General features: G+C 37.9%; 1 protein-coding gene across 4 annotated transcripts in view; it reads right to left on the reverse strand.

Moving 5' to 3' along the window:
* The window catches only part of LOC112554589 (tubulin polyglutamylase ttll6-like), a 40,772-nt gene that overhangs the window by 3,386 nt on the left and 14,627 nt on the right, over window positions 1-22,759 (reverse strand). Inside the window, exons 7-19 of one of the 4 annotated variants that reach the window (XM_025222438.1) lie at window positions 21,221-21,232; window positions 20,474-20,604; window positions 19,028-19,184; window positions 18,272-18,415; window positions 17,816-17,901; window positions 16,231-16,456; window positions 15,543-15,724; window positions 14,013-14,198; window positions 13,571-13,742; window positions 11,151-11,363; window positions 9,693-10,094; window positions 4,759-4,839; window positions 2,420-2,675 (exon numbers count right to left, since the gene is read on the reverse strand). In XM_025222438.1, the coding sequence (XP_025078223.1) occupies window positions 2,420-2,675; window positions 4,759-4,839; window positions 9,693-10,094; window positions 11,151-11,363; window positions 13,571-13,742; window positions 14,013-14,198; window positions 15,543-15,724; window positions 16,231-16,456; window positions 17,816-17,901; window positions 18,272-18,415; window positions 19,028-19,184; window positions 20,474-20,604; window positions 21,221-21,232 (2,248 nt within the window). The remainder of the gene's footprint in view (window positions 1-2,419; window positions 2,676-4,758; window positions 4,840-9,692; window positions 10,095-11,150; window positions 11,364-13,570; window positions 13,743-14,012; window positions 14,199-15,542; window positions 15,725-16,230; window positions 16,457-17,815; window positions 17,902-18,271; window positions 18,416-19,027; window positions 19,185-20,473; window positions 20,605-21,220; window positions 21,233-22,759) is intronic. The other 3 variants (XM_025222440.1, XM_025222439.1, XM_025222441.1) reach the window with 3 other exon arrangements.

The raw sequence follows: 22,759 nt of genomic DNA on the forward strand, positions 1-22,759 counted from the left end.
GATTGTTTCATGATTATGGAATATATAGACTAGAACTTTTAATTAGATTTTTAATCATGTACACTATGTGTAAGAAAGTACATACAATGTTCTGAGCTTAAATATACATATATAGAATGAGGAAAATAAAATTCCAGCAGTCACTGCTAGAATAAGATACACCAACAGTCCTTGCAAAAAGTAGCACATCAATAGTCCCTGGCCAAAATAATCATCACTGCAATGACTTTTCCATAATCTCAACAAAAAAGATGAAGACAACTAGAGCACACATAGAGAATGAAACCAGAGACTCTACCCAAAATAGCCCTTCACTGGTCAGCCAAAAGAAACACCAGAAGATCAATAGAGAGAGGACTAAAGGACCAGAAACTGGAACAACATAACTAAACTTGTTGCTGATAGACAAAAATGGACGTCTCTAGTGGGGATGACTTATGTGCCACCTAGCTCCAAAGAAGACTAACAATAGCTGCTACTGCTGAAGATTGATGATGACGGTGACAACGATAAATGATGCATGTCAGACACAAACATTTAGTAAGTACAACATTAAAGAGTGAACAAAACAAAACAAAATACAAACAACAACAATAATAATATAATTTGTAGATTGCATTTCCCCATGTGGATGCAAGCTCAATGTGCTGTTCGTGAAATACTATGAAGGAAACAATAGTAAGATCAGCAAATAGATGATATCATGGCTAACAAAAGGAACTGCATGGATAAAAATGAAGAAATGAGAGGTGAGTGGAGTAATATGCTTGATCATGAAAGGTGAGTCATAAGACCAGATTTTAAAGCTTTGAAAGTAGATACAATTCAACGAGAAAGGGGTAGAGAATTACAAACAGTAAGGCCTGAGGAGGAATATCTGCCAGATTTCTTCTGTCTCTTGAATTGCAGAGAGAGAAGTCCACACAGGCAGACCAAAAAGGACCAACTCAGATAGGTATGCTGGGGCAAGGCTGTGAAAAACAATAGTAGCACAGTGTGGCAGTGGAATCAATGTGAACTTAAACTGACATCCAGTGAAGTGAGGATGCATGTAGCATGGTTGCTTTTTGCCTATAAAGACAATAAAAGTGGCTGCATCATACTGAGTACTTTTAAGTTTGTTCCACATGCAGTTAGAGAGGTTGATGGGGTGAGAGCTGCAGTAATCCAGCGAGCACAACACAAAAGTTGCCTGGGCTTTTTGTGGGGAAACTGACAGGAAGGGTTAGATGTTATTGATTCTGCAAAATTCAAGAGGGCCTTACAGACTACATTGATGTGAAATTTATGAGATAAAGATGCACTAGTAATAGCACCAAGATTCTAAACGGTTTAGGAAAGAAATGTTAATTCCTGAGAAAATAAAGAAACTACAAAAGTTTATTTGTAGAGGCTGTTGGAAGGATCCAGGTTTGTCATCATTTATTTTAAGTTTGTTAATGAAAATTAAGGCTAATGTGTGCTTTGTGGTGGTGCAGACCTGTGGGAACTGAGAAGAAAGGCCAAATACTAGCAACTGTGTATCATACTATACATGTAATATTGTAGGCCCCGAGTGATGGATGATGGGTACAGACGGTTGGATGTATCCAGTGGATAAAAGAGACCCAAGAACAGGGCCTTGAGGAAAGGTACTTCAAAGTAGAAAGCTAAAATGCAGTACCTCAGAAACAGTTCAGAACCATGCTTGAGAGACCGAAAGTAAAAAGATGGCTCAGAAATGGATATCACGGCTGAGCTAATCAAATGCAGCCAACAGATCCAGCAAGAAGAGCAATGAGATGTGATCCCTGTCACAGACATTTGTGCCATCCGCAGTTCAGCTACTCAATCACAGATGAACTGTCAGCGGTGTGTGTGTGTGTGATGGTAGGTGTGCATGTGTGTGGTTGTGTGTGTGGGTTTTTTTTTTCCCTTATACATATATTTTGGAAACAGGGCACAGCTCCCATCTAAATTGCCCGTTGGGATTAATAAAGTCGGTTGTTATTGTTATTGTTATTAAGTCATTCACCACTTGCAGCAATAAATAATAAATAACACATTAAGATAAAGAATGTATGGGTAGTGAGAAAAGCACATGAGATATCAATATAAATGGAGAAAGGAATTATGAAGGCTGGAGCATTGTAACACAATCTTGCTTCTTTTAATCAGTGTCAGCACTAACTGGAAGCAGTGGAGCTTATGAACAAGTGGCAAAAGCCACATTATAGTTATCAAAAACAATGTGAACAGCATTTTTTAGAAAACAGTCTCTGCCTAAAGAAAAAACACATTTGTTTGTCTGATGTGACACACACACACAAACACAAACACAAAAAACCACATACATCAATACCATTTTTTCTGCAACATCTAATCCCTGCATGAAACATGTTAGAGTCAAACTTTAGGGTAAAGCCCACACTTCGCTTACCACTTTCTCGATATCGGGTGGCACTCAGCCCTCGAACACGAGCAGGTGTTGAAGTGTCTGATCGTCCCCACTCAGACACACAGCTGTGGCTATTGAAGGGGTGATGGGAAAGTGGATGTCCACTCCTGGCAAGGAAGCGACTTTTTTCAGTCTCAGCATCAAACATGCCTGGAACGGAGTGAATTTCCGACTCCTGTACAACCATCCCCATCCTCCCACCACCTCCAGGTGCTCCCTTGCGGCCAAGCTTACTTCTCTGTTAAAATGATGTCACAAATCCTTCAGAAATCAAGGAAAATACTAAGCTGTTTGTTTCTATCAAAATTTATGAATGTTAATTAACCTGACATCACTTAAATGTTTGTTAGCCATTTGCTTACGATTTCTTTCTTATCACACTGTTTTGTGCTTTGCTGATAAGTAATGATTTATAAAGTGTCAAAACTTTAAAATATTTGTTAGAATATGTTAAGAAATTTTCTACAAATATTTTGATTTAAAGCAAGCATAAATTCATCTGCAAGGACCATTTGCCAAGGACACATCAAAGTCACCAATAAAAGCAGCACTGTATCTCAAATAACTATGGTGAAACACCTAGTGAACTGTGTATCTCCATTCAAACATAATAATTACAATAAAATATTAATAACATACCTTAAAATATCTTTCTTAGATAAACTTTCTCAACAATAATCATATCCATAAAAATATCATTTGGTGCATAAACATTTATCATCAAGCAATATGAAACTTAGAGATAAAAGGATTAAACCGAAAGAGCTATTAAAAAACCTTTAAAACTGAAAATTAATTAAAGAGACTGTTTAAAATAATATACAGAAATAACAGGCATGAAATTCTTTGTGGGAGGATATTCTAGGCTTCCTCTTTAATTAAGGAGATAAATAAATGAGACCCATTTCTCTTGAAACTCACTGTTAGAAGCTTATGAATGGCAAACATGAAACATAGTAGTCAGATCTCAGGAAACAATGTGTTTCACTCTGAGTGTATTACACTGGCAGTGCATAAGTTCATTGTTCCAAACAAGCAAAACAACTGTAATCTAATCTGGATTAGAACTGAATGCAAAAACTATCACTCCAGACCAGCTGATGCAGAAGCAAGCGCTTAACAAAACTGCACAAACAACCACAAAGAAAGTTCTATCTCAAATGATGAGCTGATACTCAGCCTTCTGACTTTATATAGAAAGATTGTTTTCTTGGCTTCACTAAACTTGATTATTTCTTGTTTGCACTTTACATTATTCAGTATTGAACTAAACCAGCTGCTTCTTTACAAACTTTGGAAATTGCTGAACTAAACACCTTACTCAACTTGAATGATAGTTTCAACATGATAACCTACTGAAGTGACAACCTATCAATCTAACATACAGGCCGGGTCTGTTTGTGATAGACGGTTAAACCAAATAGTTGTTACAATGCTAGGTAACTTGTTCTTGAATCCCTTTAGAAGGGGATTGTAGTCTAATGTCAATAGGCACAAGGCCCTCCATAAAGATATACCTATATATATTTTTTATCTGGAAATACAGTCACAAGGACATAGCAGCTTAGAACAAACAGGTTAAGCCAGTTAGGCTAGGTACAACAAATTCAATATTAAACTTTCCAATTCTCAGAAAAGGCTTTAGACAGAAAACAATAGTTTGTGCTAGCTGTGGCAGGTTTGAAAATTGAATGAAGGATTCATCTGTACGTGTTGTTCTCCTGTGCAGTCTTTGTAGTCACCTGTTGACAGTGAAGCTCTAAAGCTAGATAGATTCAATAATCAGTGTAGTACATATCTTCCCCTATCAGAAATTGTAAGAAAATATTTCTGTGGTTTTTTAAGTGTTGTCATGATGTTTGCATTTTTAAGAACAAAATTCTCCCATCATTCTAATCACAGAAGATGGCACTATTTTATCAATGGAATGTGCCAGATGAGCTTCCTTGCAATTATAAGAATACTGAGGAAATAATAAAACAGTTTACATTCATTAGAATATAGCAGAGGCAATGAATGCTTTGCTCAATCACTAAAATCTTTGTAGTGGCAATGCAAACTTCAGAACAATGTAGAAAAATAGCAGCTTCTTCTAGGTGTAGTGAGATTAAAGTAAGGTGAGCATAACAGACTTGAGGCAGCATTAGTCCAAACAGAATCTTCCTGGTATTCAAACTGTTGAAATCACTTGGGGCTCAAAAGGAAATTCAGTAATGAGCAGTTGCTGCACAGCAGTGAGTGTGCAGGAAATTATAGAAGATGCCATGTAAAGAGGGCGCTGTGAAGGCCAACACCACGCAGAGTCCTTGCCTTGTACTTACCAAGTGGGCTTGCGGGATGCGGTCATGGATACTGTTCAGGCTTTGGCTCTTCACTTGCCAGCGCTGCCCAATGGGGCCCGGCTGAGGGGTAGAAACATACACACAAGTGCTGCTCTGAGTCTGACGAGGAACCATGAGAGTAGTTGACAGAACAAAGGAACAAGGTGAAGCAGCAGAGGAAAGAGGAAAGGGTATTGTGTTTGGGAAAGGCAGTAGCACAGTGCCAGAGTGAAGGTTGACTAACTGGGGGGTAGTTGGGGATAAGCGGGTGGAGCGAAAGGAATTCTGACACACAGGTTTGCTGTTTGTGTTAGTATTAGCTGATTGACCATGTGTATGAGTAGAACCAGGCACGGTAAAAGGACCAATGATAGGGCTTGGCAAGTAGCAGATGTTAGTAGTGGAGGAACGACCAGCTGATGGTAGTCTGCTCTTGACATGTTCCCATCCTCCTGATGCAGGAGGACTTGTAGTCCAGTGCAGAGAAGCAGCAGCATCAGAAGGAGAATGATTTTGTGCAGAAGAAAAGGCAGGGAGAGCAGAATAAGAAGGGTTAAATGCAGAAGCTGAGGCGGGTGCAAAAGTCTCATGAATGGCATGCAAGCAAGTGAGTGAAGGTGCTGGGTGTTGACAAGTGCTAGGTGGGCAGCTAATGTTAGGCTGTGAGTCCAGCGTGTTGGTAACAACTGGCACCAAACTGCAGGCTGTGTCATTTTCCTGAAACCCAACATACAGCAAAAGCCTCTTATGTCAAAGATGTCACTGATTGACTCTTTATCCTTCAAAACCTACTTGAAGAAACAGCTCTAAATGAGACATGATCTTTGGCACTGTTTTCAGCAAATGAAGCAATAACCTTCCTGTGTAAAATGGTCACTAATCTATTGCTTGGAAGTTGTGTAGTCTCCTACTTAGCCCTGTGATTGAATATCCATCTAGGCTGAAAAAAGAATAAAATGTATGGAGCATACTGCAACTATTACTCACCCTTTAGACAGCACAAAGTCTTCCCCCCATAAAACCCATAGTATTGGTCATTTAAATTCCTAGATAAGTGGTCCACTAGTTGTAGCAAATACAATAAATAAACAACATTGAAAAAGAGGCTTTCAAATTTTGTGGAATGAAGCTTAGATTAGACTAACGGAAACTGAAAGCTAAATGATCGTTTTGTAGCAGGTATAGCGTTTGAAGCAATGTTGTAGCAGTTAAGCAGTTAACAGCAATGCTGTAGAAGTGATTAAGACATTTTATGAACTGCCAACAAGATAAAAAATCAATCTCTCTCTACTTCCACGTTTCTCATGGTCATCTTTTGTCATTTTTAAAAATCACTGGTCATGTCTTAAAATCAGGTTTAACTTTCTACAAAATATAAAAAGGCAAGTTAGATCTCATGTTGAGCTGGATATTGATAGAATATACATAAGAAAGTATTTCTGGTTAAAGTCTTTTTGTAGTGAAGACCGGCGTAAGACAGGGTTGCATATTATCACCAACAATCTTCCTGATGGTCATAGAGTGGATTATGCGCAAAACAACCCAAGACAACAATACCGGTATCCAGTGGACCTTCAGCAAACAGTTACAGGACCTGGACTTTGCAGAGGACATCAATCTTCTGTCTCATCGACAACAACATGCACAAACCAAACTGAGTAAGCTAGCCGAGGAAGCAGAGAAGACTGGCTTAAAGGTCAACCAAAAGAAGACCGAAGTGATGAGAATCAACAACAAGCAGGAACTTCAAGGAGAGAACATCCAAGAAACAGACCTCTTCACGTGTCTGGGGAGCATTGTCAACAAGGACTGTGGAGCAGATGACAATATCAAAAGCCGCATCAACAAAGCCAGGCATGCTTTCAACAGCCTGCACCCCATCTGGAACTCCCGAACATTATCCTTCAGCAGTAAGACCCGTATCTTCAATGTGAAAGCAGTCCAACTGTATGGTTCTGAAACCTGGAGAGTGACAAATACCATCAACAGCAAGCTATAGACATCATTTACCAACTGATCCCTACGCCATATTCTGGGAATAAGATGGCCTGAAAAGATCTCCAACAGCAGCCTGTGGAAAAGAACCAACCAGAATGCCACTAGCCAAGACATCAAAAAGCACAGATGGGGCTGGATAGGACATACTCTGCACAAACCAGCTGACACCACTGCCAAGCAGGCACTTAGGGGAAGAGGAGAGTTGGGAGACCGAAGCAGACTTGGAAAAGAACAGTAGAGAGCGAGGCAAAGGACATCGGAACCACCTGGGCCCAACTGAAAGGGGCTGCCCAAAACCGGGTCCGTTGGCGAGATGTTGTGGCTCTATGCTCCTCAGAGGAGCAACAAGGAACAAACTACTCTAGTTAGTGTCTAAGCGTTGCAATACATCTGCAGGGTGTTACATAAAAGCAGGTGTTAGCAGGTGTTTTATTCCATTTACCTGTCACAAATTTCTCAGCATGCATTTCTGGAAGAAATGCAGTCTGTTTCATGCATAAATATCTGCCACCCTATAGCGCTGTGACAGTTTGTTGGCAGGGTTTATTTTTTAGAGTGCAAAAATGTGTAGCTTGGTTAATTCTGAGAAAAGGTGAGCATAGTGGTTTTTCCCCAGACAGATGACTCAAGATTAAAGAAATGAAAATTTCTGGGCGAACATTTGATAACCCCCTCAATGCACTTGCTATATCAAAACCTCAAATAAATATAAGTGGCTCCTGTATTTCAAGACAATCTCTCTCCACATGTGTTGGTTCACACGTAACATTTAATATATTTGGTATATCCTGAAATGGATTTTCTGTTTATGTTTATTTGTATGTGTTGACTAATAAAACAGCAAACAACTTCTGACAGAAGTTTACATAGAATGCTACATGATACAAGCATGAACAGCTTGTAATTTGAAGGCATCAGTAAAAGCTTCACTACATGCAGAATTTGATCAAGAAATTAAAAGGGACAAATATATCTCACGCTGAATACAGATGGGTGCAAGTCCAATCTCTATGGCTTTAATAAATCTGGCATAGAATGTGACAATATCAGCTATCCTGAAGTCTAAATTCTCTAGCTAGTAACTTAAAGTGACTAGGGCTCTTGAGAAATTTAACAAATATCACATACCAAGATACACACCATGATCACATACAAATCACATGGAATGGACCAACAAGTGCTAATGACTTTCATATATAACAAAGTGGATGATGGTTGTTAAATATTATTCACTCAGAATGTCAGCAGTCTTCACTATTATCAGCGATTTCCTCTTTACAATCGTCAAGAATTTAGAGAATATCACTGACAAGAAAAGCTGCTGCAGTGTTAAAAAAAATGCCAGGAAAAGTTCCCTTTATTTTTAGATGTAAGCAGATATTTGCAATGATGTTGAACCAATTTGTATAAGTGATTATAATTCTGACTATAGACTCAAATACTCTGTTCTTTAAAACTTTAAAAAAAAGGCAACTAGCTTCACTAAAAATTCATAAAAAGTACAGCTGTCATTAAAATGTTTCCTTCAATATGTTTGTCATTTCATCTACTGATTTCATCCTGGTCTTTGATACTATAAAAATATCACTCTTCACTTGATCAACTTGCCAAAAAAGAACACTTATACTTTTTGCTTAGTGTGAGAAAAAGAGCAAAACCTTTCTTCTTCCATATTATATTCTGAATATTATAATAATGATGATAAGCTCATTACCTCTTGTGAAAGTGAGCTCAATGCCTTCTACACCAATGACTACATGATTCATGTTTTGTTGTTTTCATGTGACTTTCAAAGGAAGCAGCACATCTAATCAAAGTCTGCTATGTCAGCCAACTGTTAATGCAACATCAACATGTACAGCACCTATGATAATTGATGCACATAATATTCTGCAAAATGATGCTATAAAATTATTTACAGTATTATTGCATACTACATTAAGAAAAATATTTTTGGCAAGAGAAACATTGCTCTAATGAGAAACAAAAAATCAAACACAGTTTCAAAAACTCAATGCCACAAGACATAAAACCAGCATTTGTAAATCTCCTTTGTTAGAAATGACATAAAGATTAGTATTAAAATTTTTTTTTAAGAAATAGCTTGTCACGTACTTAAATGTTGTTCAACAGAAACTGAATTATATAACAGAAGTAATATTCTTCCCTATTAATATTTTAAGTCCAACCATGCATTTCCTTTAAAGCAGGGCTATGTAACATCAGATACAATATACATACACACTACACAATAAAAATACTCATCAATTGATAAGCTTGTAGCACACTCATTTTCATAAAATGTTGAAAAGTTATAGCTGCATGACTTTTTTGTTTGTCAATGAAAGCATCTGGCGCAGTGCTAAAGAATTATGAAAAACATCACTGCAACAAACACTGATAATATCTTCATGTACTAACATTTCACAAATCAGCAGTGGGTTAATGCTATTTGTTCCATCACAAAATATCTGCTTATAAAGAATTCTACTGGTCTACAGTTACCATTCTTACCAGTTGTGTCCTTTTTAATTTATTTAACTTAGCGACAATCATCCACAATATGAAATTAAGTGGTTTAGTGGAATATATTGTTCTGAGACATCAATCACTTGTTTGCTTAAATTGGTCAGACAACACCCACATCATTCAAAGACTCATAAGTGGACAGAATTAGCTTATTACACAAAGATCATCTAGCACCAGGTGGAATAAAAGAGATTAAATTGATTTCATCTCCATTTTTAAGAGTCAGTAGAAGTTTTTTAAACATTCTTTTCTGATGGAATAGCAAATCCCACTGAAAGATTAAGCATAAACTCTTATCAAAACAAATATTAAAATTTACTAATCACAAAAATCTGATCAGAAAGCAGGCTATCTGGGTAAAAATGAAGCATTGCAGGTAGCTGGTAACTGGGTGACCTCTCACTGACCTCTCCGCTGGTATCACTGCTGGCCTCCTCATTGCTGATGTCTGTCACAGTCTGTGAGGTGTTGCTTGCATTAAGATGTGCAGCACCATTCCTCTGCTTGCTGTGGGTCAAACGCACTTGTGGAAAAGCCTGGTATAAGCATTTTGGAGAACAGAAACTACTGCTGCTGATACCAGCTGCCTTTTCTACAGTCTGCTGATGTTCCTCATAGTTGCTGCATTTGTCACTATCTCCCAGTTTCGCAAGAGCATGATCCATTCCAAAGTAACGATCCAACAGTTTCTTGTAGTAGGACCTGTCTTTGGCCTTAATATGGATGGGTGATATATTCCTTCGCCCCGATGTGAACAGACATGAATCCGACTGCATTCCGGGCACTCGAGGCCAGACGTTAAGCCCTCCCTACAGTCAGTTAGTGCCAGAGCCATTTAGTAACACCGGGTGACATAAACAGCAGGGATGGGGGATAAGAAAACCATGGAACTTGGAAATGAAGCCAGTAAAGAGGACAGCAGCCAAGAAAAAGAAGCACCAAAACAAGATATTTTGAAACAAAGAACTGTTGTTGCATGAAACAAACATGAAATACAAAAATTTATTCTTGCTTAAATATGAGACACCATTTGCACCAACATCTTATCTGTTTCTTTTGTAAAGTGTCATGTACAATATCTGAAAGCACTGAGCATACAGTGTGCCTAAAAGCGTACCCTAAGGACCCAAGTTCAACAGCATGTTTATTGCTGAAGTTTGGAAGATTAAATGCATAACATGCACATGACATGCTTATAACTAAATGGGCTGTAGTTCAAAAGTGGTAAAGGATTTTAGTATGCACTCCTTGCTTAATCTGTTTATGTGTGTGTGTGTGAGAGAGAGAGAGAGCTGGACTTTACTTGCTGGAAAAGAGAGATCTTGGATCTTGTGTGTATGAGAGAGAGAGAACAGCAATAACATATGGTTCAAAACCACCAGTAACTTTGCACTGTATAACATTCAAATGTGTTTTGTAATTAAACAGTCTACATAAAATATCAAATGAGTCATTAGCTATTTGTTTGATGCTCTGACTGCATTACTGACAGCGCCTGTATGAAAACAGCAGCCGATGTCAGTTTTGTATAAGAAGCATTTGCTGAATTGTGCTAAAAAAATTTATTGATGAAATTTCCACAGCATTAACATGTAAATGCTGGGTTATGCTGATAACTAAAACAGGAAATTTCCATGAAATTAACAGATACATACTAAACCATTATGATATTTCATAATGAATTTCCATGAAACTAAAACAAACCAATGCATAATGCCATCATAATATTTCTTCCACTAACCTTCATTTCAAAAGGTGTAAACCTTAAACAAAACTCATGAAGTTTAAAAAATGTGAGAAAACTATTAATTAATTATTTTCTGATGACTAAGTTGAAAATTACTTTGCCATGAAGCCATACTCACAAGAGACAAAGGCTGTGGCTTGGGCTCAGCTTGAAGAACACCAGCAGTGCCGGGTGTACAGTGCAGCAGACGATAGACATGTTCCACAATGCCTAGACCCCTCACCAAGTTGTCTCGCTGTAGCAGTCCACTGATCCGCTCAAGCTCCTCTTCCTCCAGTATGTCCATAGGCAGCCCAGTGTTAGTAGTCTTCTCACCAACTGACTTGCTGCTCTGGCAAACAGAGACATGCACATTTTTTGACTGCATGAGGGAAATCTTACCTTCAAATAGCACCTTGAAGCCATCCTCTTTTTGACAGGTCATATCTTAGAATATTGTTATGCATGAAATGGAGAGGGAGGAGTGGAGAATGGTGATTTACGCTTACACAACCATTAAAGCTTTATCACAGCAAAGCAGCTGGTCCTGTAAAAAGGTGCCACATGCTGGGATGAGATCTGAACTCAGGACACCCAATCCTCACTATCATATTGATGATGACATGTGCTTAATTGCTGCACTAATGGACTTTTATAGGTGCTACAAACAGTTCATGGTCATATAACAGTAGAAATTCCTGGGTGACTGCAATCTGAAAATATTGTCTCTTCTGAACAAGCATAAGTATATAATTTGATAATTGCTTTTTCAGTGATTTTATGGTCTGATGATAGTAATAGTAATAATAATAATCATAATGAGAAATTGTGTAGTGCCTTTTTGTTCTGAGCCCTTTACATAAATCCCATACAGACTAAATCATCAACAACCACGCACCCATATTTGCATATAACAGACTCGTGTACTTCTACAACATACGTTCACTCATACACAAAGTAAATTACAATACGTTATGCATGCTCATGGTAAGGACAGGGTCACAGTGAAATCATCGTTCTGAAAGATGCATCTTAAGTTTGGATTTAAAAGTGGTAAAAGAATCACTGTCAAAGGCTGATTGGTAATCTGTTGCAAGTTGATGGGGCTTGGCAGGAGAAAGACCTCTGTCCATGCGTCTTTCTATTAATGGAACTCGCAGAAACTTGGTATCAGAAGATGAGTAAAGAAGTTGTACGGGTGTATAGATGGGAGTGAGTTTCGAGAGGCACTGAGGACCAGTCCCAGAAATGGCAGAGTAAGTCAAAGTGGAAAGTTTGTAGGCTATACGGTCTACGACTGGCAGTCAGTGAAGACAGCGTATGATATGTGATATATGTTCACATCTAGATGGTCTGCGGAGTTCAGTAAGTGGCTGACTGATAAAGCTGTGCATCATCAGAATAAATTAGACGTGACATAGCATGGCATGACATAACGTCAGACAGAGGGGAGGTATATCACAAAAAGTATTGGACCCAATATAGATCCCTGAGGGGCACCATCTCAGGACAGAAACATCTGAATAAACACCATTCACACACAAAGTTTGGGTTCTGTCCAGGAGATAAGATCAAAACCAGGACTAAGCAACATCATGAATACTAAAAGACTGCTGAAGTCTGTGTAAATGTATAGAATGATCTACAGTATAAAACTCAGCTGAGAAGTCTAACAGCGCTAGAAATGACACTTTGTCATCATCAGCACTAAGGAGAAGATCATCTACAACTTTAAGAAGAGGAGATTCAGAACCATGGCCTTGCCTATAAGCTGACTGAAAGGGATTGAGGAGATGATTTTGTTCCATGTGCACAGTAAGCTGGGAAAGAACAATCTTTTCCAGAACTTTAGACAGAAAGGACAGGTTTGAAACTGGTCTGTAATTGCTTAAGCAGTTATAATCTAAAGATGGTTTCCTTAATAGTGAGTGGACAATAGCTAACCTGACCTTGAGAGGAAAGTGCCCAGATGTGAGAAATGCATTAATAATATGTTATATGAGGTAACAAGACAACTAGACAACAAGCAGGAAGGAATAGGATCAAGCGCACATGTTTTGGGAGATGATTCAGAAAATGATTTTTCATAAACTGAACTTGTTGAAGACCTGTAAAATCATGGATGATCCTACTCTGCCTAAACCAAAGGTGATCCTACTCTGTCTAAACTTGGTTCAGGAAAATGAGAGAGAAATGTTGGTCACATTTTGTTCTTAACTAGGAAGAGGTCCCAAACCCCACACAGTTTGATCCAGGTTGCAAATCAGAAAAAGATTGTGATATAGTCCTATGGAAACCTGCTATCTGATAAGTTGACTTTTCCACTGATTGGCTGAGCTTTCAGGTTGAAAGAGATAAAAAATGTATTCAAGTTTAATGCAGCAAACACTACACAGTAGTAACAGTACTTGAAATTGCAACTGTAATTAGCTAAAGTACAGAAATGTTACTGATTTATATAGAACAAAATATATTTTAAAGTGTATTAAAAAAATCCCCAGTCCACTGAACCTCCAAATATTCCTGTATTAGTGGGTCAAGGACTGCCATTCCTCTTACTTCAGTTTGCGATGATGGGCCTGAAGTACGTGGATTTAACTTGGCATGATTGTTGTGAACAGAGCGGCGGCGTCCCAAGGGACTTTCAGGCCGTAACGCTTCTACTCGTTTCTTCCCCTTTTGCATCATTTCTATCTTCTCCTTCTTGCGTGAAATCTCCTCCCGCTGTTGCCTGTGAAACAAGAAATGTCTGCATATGATACATTACACAGAAATGTCAAGTCATTTTTCTCTTCTAAGGAATCTAATGCCACACTCCCCATTCCTGCCTGCTTAACCAGGTCACCTGGATAACTTATGTGCACCAAAGTCTGAGCTATAAAAATTAACCCAAATCAACCTGATTTATAACTTCTATAGAAGTCTATAAAAGCTTTATTCAGTTTCTGGTGGAAAAGACAATATCAGATTAAGTACACCATAGTGGTAAATGTCTTCGCACCTGGCGAGCTCTGAGCGAGCTCTGAATGATGCTGTCTCCTGGAAGAGTGTGCCACTGGTATGGAAGTATTTGTTGTACTTCTCACAGCCTGGAGCAGGAAAGATGCGGCGGAAATTTCCCATGTGACTGTTTTCATATTTCTCCAGATGTTCAAGATACCGCTGTTGAGCAATCTCCAGTTCCTCCCTGGGGACAGACAGATGACAACAAAGGCAAACATGAAAGAGCTGGAAAGTGATAATCTACTATTAATCTACTAAAGCTACATCATGAAAAATTGATTTTGAAGCCTATGAAAGAAGCCACAACTAAGATATGAGGATACTTTGGTTTAATACTGAATGCTCTAGAGATGTGCACACATTTACTTAAGTGTTTAACTTATCTGAATTGTGCCATGCTAAAACCCTAATTTAAGAATATTGCACTGTTTGCTGTTGCACAGTGACTTACAGTCATTTCAATCTTTTTCTGTTTTACAAAAGAATAAGCAATAGGTTCAAGGGATGAACTGCTGCATTCAACAGTAGAATTCTTGATTGCGCTACAACCCTTGAAATCCCTGCTTAAATGACAAAACTGCAGTAAGTATGGGGTATTTCTAATTCTCAGCTGAGATGGGACTCAAATGCTTCAGTAGATAATAGTCTGATGATTAAAAACAATAAAATATAACATCATTGGAAGAGAACATCTTAGAGGAACAGTCAATTCATAATCAATGGTGTGCTCTGCTTCAGTAAATTGTATGCTATGTTCTGTATGTATTGATAGCGCCACATTTTTTTGTGTTGGACATAATCATCAATGAAACACATGAAATTGATTTAAGTTATAAAAACCTTTTTGTGCTCAAATTATTTTTTAAAAATGTATTTTAATGATAAATTTACAATTATAATTATCTTTTGATTTTTCAGATGTTCTGATAAATTTGTCGCTGTTGTATTGAAATAGCATTCTTAAATTTCAACTCTCTAAATTAATAATTATTATTCATTAGAATTAATTTGTTTAGAAGTTTGCTTTTGATATAAAGAGGCACTCATGTGTCTTAAAGCAGACTGAGCACAGAAAATTGAACTATTTGTGAACTGAATGCACTGAAGCCTATTGCATGCATGTAAACTAACTGTGCACTGAGCCTATGGCATGCATGGAAGCCTTCGACCTGCAGATGCACATGTAACTTGTTCATGACTAAGGTGACCAGACGTCCCGCTTTAGGCGGGACAGTCCCGCTTTTGACCTCGTGTCCCGCCTGCTCATCGGGCAGGACGCCCAATGTCCCGCTTTCTGGCTTTCTGGCAAGTCCATCAAATGTCCCGGTTGTCTTTAAAAATCACTTTTTTCGCCGTTTTTTGACGGTGACGACACCATCATCAGCACGTGTCCCGCTTTCGCCCCCGAAACGTCTGGTCACATTATTCATGACACCACACATAAGGGGCTTTCTGTTTTCAAAACATTGCACATTTTACAACACAAAAATTATCTTAGCTACATTTTTTTTTTTCATAAAGTACTTACTTGGTTTCTTTCTTGACAGTTTTTCCAAGCAGTCGATCTTTTATTCTTCTCTTCTCTTCTTCTAGGCAGCGCTTACGATCAGACGCAGCAAAATTAACTAAGTTAAGTGTGTCCCAGATGAGTGCACCTTTGATTTCACGATCAATTGCTGCATCAGTCGTAAAACTTGGGGAGTGATTGACCTACAGAAAATAAAAATTGCTAATTGCACATTTTCAATAAGTTTTTTTTTTTTATAAGCAAGGTATCCCATAATTTTCCTACTTTACCATGGAAGCACTCAGTTATCCATCCACCATCAAACCTCTATTATACTTGACACCACCACAGCGGTCCGGTGGCGCAACGGTTAGCGCTGTTAGCGCCAGTCACCAATACAGTGAAGGTTGGCTGCCCTGAGTTCATTTCTCGTCTTGGGCCGCTGATCTTTCTCTGCACGTGGCATCTGTTTACAGGGCTGGCTGCTTGCTGTAATACAGTCTTAGCTGCTGACACGGCGTAAAACACCATTTCCCCCCCCCCCCCTTGACACCACCATCAAAGAAAAATAATGTGTGCAATTTCTCTCCCCAAGCACAAAAAAATAAACAACAAACATGCAAAAAAACCTAAAAAAACCCTAAGCATTATGAAACTGGATTCATGTGAACATCATCAATTATGTTAGAAGAAAAATAAGTTTTCTGACCTCAATGACATATGGTCGCAAATGTCTGTCTAACAAGATGTCAAAGCCAAGTATTTCAAAGCAGGCACTCCCTTTGACATGGTTGGGAAAACAACTGCGGTAGTTGTGCTTCAGTGTTGAGTGAGCTGATATTAGTGTCTTGATGATGACATCATCAATATCTGCCCATATTTTTTCCACATCAATGCCTTTTCCCTGTAAGTAGCGGTTAATGGTGGTGATCCGCCTGAAGAAAACAATCAAGTTTTTAGGACAATCAGATATTATGCATGACAAGACAGATAGTCAGATAGTCCATATTATCCTTAACGGCAAATGGAGGCACACATCAAGATGTTCGAATTAAAAGGAGGGTAGACATAGGTCGTGACCATTAACTTTCTCATAGGTAAACTTGCTCTAAAGCTCAGAAAAGCTAAGGTGGGAGAACAAAGACATCCAGGCTCTGGCAAGGGTCAACTTAAAGACTTTGCAGTTCAGTGGAAATTCATAAAAGCATTAAAAAAATAAGTTCAGTGTTCTGACAGACGACACCTAAATGACAATTGCCACCTTTGAGCAAGCAATGAAAGAAGCAGCTAAGGAGAACATCAGCTACAGAAAAAGTGTAAAAGAGACCTGGATCTTCCTGGATACATGGAAAACAATAACAGAGGAAAGAGAACACCAGTTGCTCGGCACAAAGTCTTTACACTTAAAAGAGAAGTTGGTGAAAGAACATTACCAGAAAGACAAGGAAATGAAGAGAAGGGCTAGAAGAGATAAAAAGAAAGTTTGTAGAAAACCAGGCTATAAGAGCAGAAGAAGCTGCTGGAAGACAAGACATGAACGTGGCTTACAAGATCACAAAATGGCTAACAGGAAGTAAAAAAGGCAGCCAAGACCTACCTTTAAAAACCCAGGATGGGAACATCATCACTAAAGAAAGTGATAAAGTAGAGAGATGAAAGAAGCATTTCCAGCAGATGCTCAACCGACCAAACCCTCCAGTATAAGTCTATATCCCAGAAAGTGAAGAAGACTTGAACATAAACATGGGCACTATCACCAGGACCAAAGTAAAGTCATTCAACAACAAAAAATGCCAACAAATTATGGGATTTGCTTTGAAATGTTGAAGCTGGAAAAAGAAGAAATACCAAAGCTGGTGTGCAATATCTTCCAGAAGATATGGGATACTGAAGAAACACCATATGAATGGAAAAAAGGCATAATCTTCAATCTCCCAAAGAAAGGCAACTTAGGAGACTGCAACAACTGGCAAGGCATAACCCTGTTAACACAAACAAGCAAATTCTTCAGTAGAATCATTTTGAAGAGGCTCACCATTGTTCTTGACATCATCACGCAAGAGCAAGCAGGTTTTAGAAAAGGAAGGTCATGCAGTGATTAAATCTTTACCTTAAAACAGACCATGGGACAAAGCACAGAAAGGAACTGCACTCTCTATGCTGTCTTTTAACATTCAGCTCAACATACTGGCTGTGCTTCTAATGGAGTCAGATCATCCATTAACACTCAGCATGACATACTGGTCCACTAACCATATACTTAACACTGAGTGCAACATACTGGCTAAACTAACCGTTTACTTCCAGCTTCGTCATCCCGTACAAAGTCCTCGCTGTTTTTGTTGATGGCATAGTTTGTAAGATGCATGTATACATTATCCTGTAAAACATAAACACTGGCACAAATTACTTAAGGCCACCATGAAAGATGTCATGTTTAAAAACTATTCTACATTCCTGTGAGAAAATCAGCTAAGAGATTTCTTTTATTTCCAGGATATGATTGAATCTGAAATGTCCAGAAGCTGTTACATGCTACATTTTGCTTGAGCTTTACTTTCAATTTCGTTTGATAGATTCTTTTATTTCAACTGATATGAGAAATTGTAAAGTGGACACAAAGTTAAAACAATGAGGCTAAGTTGCTGTGCTAACACACATGGCATCTGCTATTTATTACTGCGATGTATTTCACAGACTTATGTCACAATTATTTGAAGAGGTAAAATGTCTAAAAAGACTGTCCTTACTGCGTTGTTATGAGTTGGTTCACAGTATTTGCTGGTTGCAAATCTTGCCAAGCCATCTTTGAAAACAAAGATGCGAAGAGGGTCACACGAAGTCACTAATGTATAGACACGGAGGTCGAATTTGAAGCCATCTATCAAGTATGGCTGCAAAGAAAGATACTTTTTTTGAGGGTGGGTTTGTGATGAGACAACAAAACAGCTTAAAAACCATAGCAGTAATATTACACTGCTCACAAATAACTACATTTGGTCATATATATAACCACACCTAGCATCAATAGCCATACTAGCAACATGTCAAACCATATAACTCAACAATGACATCATCCTAAACTGAGAACATTGCTATTTATAGGATTGTCTGAGCTGATTAATTACTATTGTGATGTTATAAAAGCTATATATAGCCTACTGAAATGTTTACATTTCTTATCACATCTGAAAACTGAAAACAACACGCTGAAATCAACAAGGAAATAGAGCTTAAAAGATGTAACTCTATAGAAAACCGATTCTGCTTCTGAAGGCAGCAGTTCATTCTCTAAAATGATCAATGTTTTTTGAGGTAAAAAAAAACTTCTTGTAAACACAACCACAGAATGACAGCAAACATGCACCCATTATGGTGTTACTGAACGTCCCCATTGTATGCTGAGTATGCTATATCAGTCTTGCTAATAATGTCAACCTTCTAAGTAAGCTTGCCAGCAGTAACATATGTAGCTCAGCGTTATATACAAGTTGTCCAGAACTTACTCTACTGGTGTACACTTGACAAATCATGTGCTCATGGGGTTTGATATCTTTTGGACTGCGAGTAATCCAGATGCCACGCCCTTGACATCCTGATTCAGGCTTAAGAATGTATGTCTTGTTCTTCTTCTGCCGTGTGTAAGCCTGAAAGTCACCATAACTGAAAGGGAGAACCACACACACACATGCGCATGCATGCACACATCCCCAAAAAGCATTATTCATCTTATAAACAGCAAATTAATAGCAAAATACTAGCTTCTTGCAAAGTAAAATGTCACAATAGAGCTTGAAGCAGAAAAAAAACTGATGGTCAACAATACTAACAGAATCAACACAAACAGCCAAGAGGCCATTTATTGTCCAGAGTTTCAAATACTTGGGATCCTCTGTCCAAGGCAAAACTATGAAGCCAGAAGTGATTCATGAAAAGAGTGCAGATAACAAAGGAGTGCTCACTAAAGCCTATCTGAAATGATAACCAAACTTTTCTCTGATCTCACGTTATGTGCTAATGCGCTCCCTTTATTTTACCTTTATGCACACGAGACTGATGCTGACAGTAAAAGTGCAGAAGAAAACGCCAGCCTTGAAGATGAAATGTTAAAGAAAGATCAAAGACATCCATGATGAAACAGCATAATTAGACACATAGCTGGGCACTAATACAACTTCCTTATCCTGAAGGAAGCAGGAAAAGAAGCCCTATAGATATGTTTCAAGATCACAGAGCCTTGAAAAAACAAAAAACAGTTAAGGAATGAAGAAGGAAAGATATCCAATAGATACAAGGTGAGACAAGAAATGACAGAAGCCATATCCAAGAAGTGGCAGAAAATTGAGAGAAGATGAGGATGAGACTGTTACTAGTGTTAGGTGCCTCCATAGAGCTAAGGCTCTGATGATGGAGATAGGATAAGATGATGACAAGCACACACACACACACTCTCTCCACCCCTCTCCTCTCTTTTACTCACACATGCACGTAATTACAGCGTAAATAAAATACGTATTCTTGCATGCATATGTATCTATGTACATACATACAGACATACATTTGAAAGAAGAAACGAATGTACTCTACTGAATAGGCCTTTGGCACATTTCAAAGGGTGAATGGTTTACAGGTATATTCAGAGATTAACTCTTTGGTCATAAATAGCTAAGATGCATAAGAATTATGTACATATATACATGTACATACTTATGTGAAGTGGTGACTAACCTAACCTCATACATTTCTCTTTTTTTACAGATTTAGGGACTATAGGGTGGGCTTTCATACCCACCTTGAAACATGGAATGAATGATAAATATAAAAGCTGCTATTTACTCTATATAAACATCAAATATAATGCTGTTTATTTACTTTGCAGACAGAAAACTAATGAAAGCTGTATATTCTGTGGGCATGTACAAAAGACAAAACAAACAGGTAGGTGCACTCACTCTGCAGGCAAGCACCATGTTTTAGGAAAGATATTGTACTCTTTTGGAAATACTTTCACCATACGGTTTAAATTCCTTGCCAGAAGGTCCTTACGGCAGAGCTCACTCATCCCTGGGAAATGGTTGATTTTCTGTTGAAATATATATTTAGACCAATCCTCACAGATTCTGTTTTCCTCTTAGCATTGATAGAAAACAAACCAGATTTATATTTATTTCACTGTAAACAGTTTCTGACTACATAAAACATTATGTGACATTTAAAACAATATTTTCTGGATACAAAATTACTACAATTAAAAATTTACATGAATTTGACTGCATAAATGACAGTACCATGATTCTTAAAAAGCAAACTCATGAAAATTATTTTCAAAATTTGAAAATTTTCAACATCTGAAAATACAATCACACATTTCAAAAATATGACCTTACATTTTTCTCCTTTGCCATTAAATGAAGTGTTTGTGCAGAAAATATTGATTCGCTGGTATAATAACAATAACTTTCAATCTGCTTTCTTAACTCAAAAGCTACTAAGTAAAGATTTTAGAGCTAGAGTAATGAAAAGTACTTTTTCAGACAGAAACCAAATGCAATAATTTGATAACTAAGAAAGACCAATATCAAGGCACAAACCAATAAATAGAAATAAATCTTGAAAATAAATGAAATGATTAAAAAAATAACAATGCACATGACAAATTGGTCAATGAAAAAAAGAAATATAGAAACCAGCAATACTACCTTTTTCTTGCCCTAAATATATGGTTGGCGACAGACAAGACTTATGAGTGAATGAAAGCAGCTACTGGAATGCCTTACTGTTACTTTTGTTGCTAAGTCTTTCAAACAATAGTACAGGTAGTCCTCGACTTACGACGGGGATTCGTTCTTAACGCGGCGTCGTAAACCGAATTTCGACGTAAGTCGGATCATACGTTCATACAGTACTGTACCATAATAACAGTACAGTACTGCAAACACTTAGCCTATCCAAACACCTATCCTAACACAGCAACCTACATAATTATCAATCAACATAAGTACAGTAAAATATTGTGCAGTACAGTACGCTTTGTTATCACTGTCACTTTCATAGGAGCAGATGCTTTCAGATGTTCAAGGATGCGGTCGTTATCCTTGATAATCGTAGCGACAGTCGAACGACTAAGTCCTAATGACCTGCCAATTTCTGTTGCTGTTTCCCCTTCTTAGATTGCCTTATTTTATCCACTTTCACCTCCATGGTGATGGCCTTCCTTTTCTTTGATGCACTGACCTCGTCAGTCGGAATGAGCGTCGTAACCACGAAACGACGTAACTCGAGACCGTCGTAACCCGAGGACTACCTGTACTTTAATATAATCCAGTTTAACTTTTTAAAAAAGTGACATACTCATACCATTACCTAAACCTCAATGTACTTGTCTATTAGGAAGCCTATAATTAACAGCAGAGTTTAGAAGTGGCCTAGAGCTTTCAATTAAAAAAAATCAATGTAATAATAATTTAAGGAGTTTCAATCTGACTTTTAATAATACCTAGTTTGTGAAAGATCATGAAGATAACTAGAGATCATGAAAATACAGTTAAATTTACATTGCTATTTCTATTACTGCTTATTCTGGGATTTACCAAAGCTTGTCCACTCTCAAATTCAAGAGGTGTTATAATCTTTTTCGTGCAAAAAGTCCAAAACATTTTCACCCGGGTGAAAATTTCACAGGACCATCAAACATACATTTTTACCTGAAGAACTTTACGTAGATTATGCTAGATGAATTCTACATTTTTGACATAAGCCCTCAATCCGTATGTTTGTCCCTTGCTATCCATTTACAAATAAAACAGACTATCCTCTACAATAATAAAATAAAACCTTCATTTATCTGCAACAGCGACAATTTCTTCTTGCCCAAATGACATATGAGATACATCTGGAGCTGCATGCTTGTGTTTTTATGGATAAGTGTGCTGTTTACTGAAGCTCATGTATATATGGATTTGCATCAAGTTAAAGTACACTGAGCTCTCTTGTCTGAACACAAAACTTCTATCATTACTATTTATTTTTACAATCAGACTGTTTGTAGCTGCATGCAATACTTTACATTGTTGTACTGTAATTCTGTTTTTCATGAGGCAGAATACTTGATTTACCTGTCATTTCCTCAAGGGAAGCTGACAGCTGAATGGGTAAAGCACTGGTACCTGAAGCTAGAGGTGTGCATACTAGCCAGTTTGATACCCATGATGAACAGTGAACTTTTGAACAGTTGACCG

Source organism: Pomacea canaliculata, linkage group LG13 (genome assembly GCF_003073045.1).
Source record: "Pomacea canaliculata isolate SZHN2017 linkage group LG13, ASM307304v1, whole genome shotgun sequence".
In the NCBI taxonomy this organism is placed as follows: domain Eukaryota; kingdom Metazoa; phylum Mollusca; class Gastropoda; order Architaenioglossa; family Ampullariidae; genus Pomacea; species Pomacea canaliculata.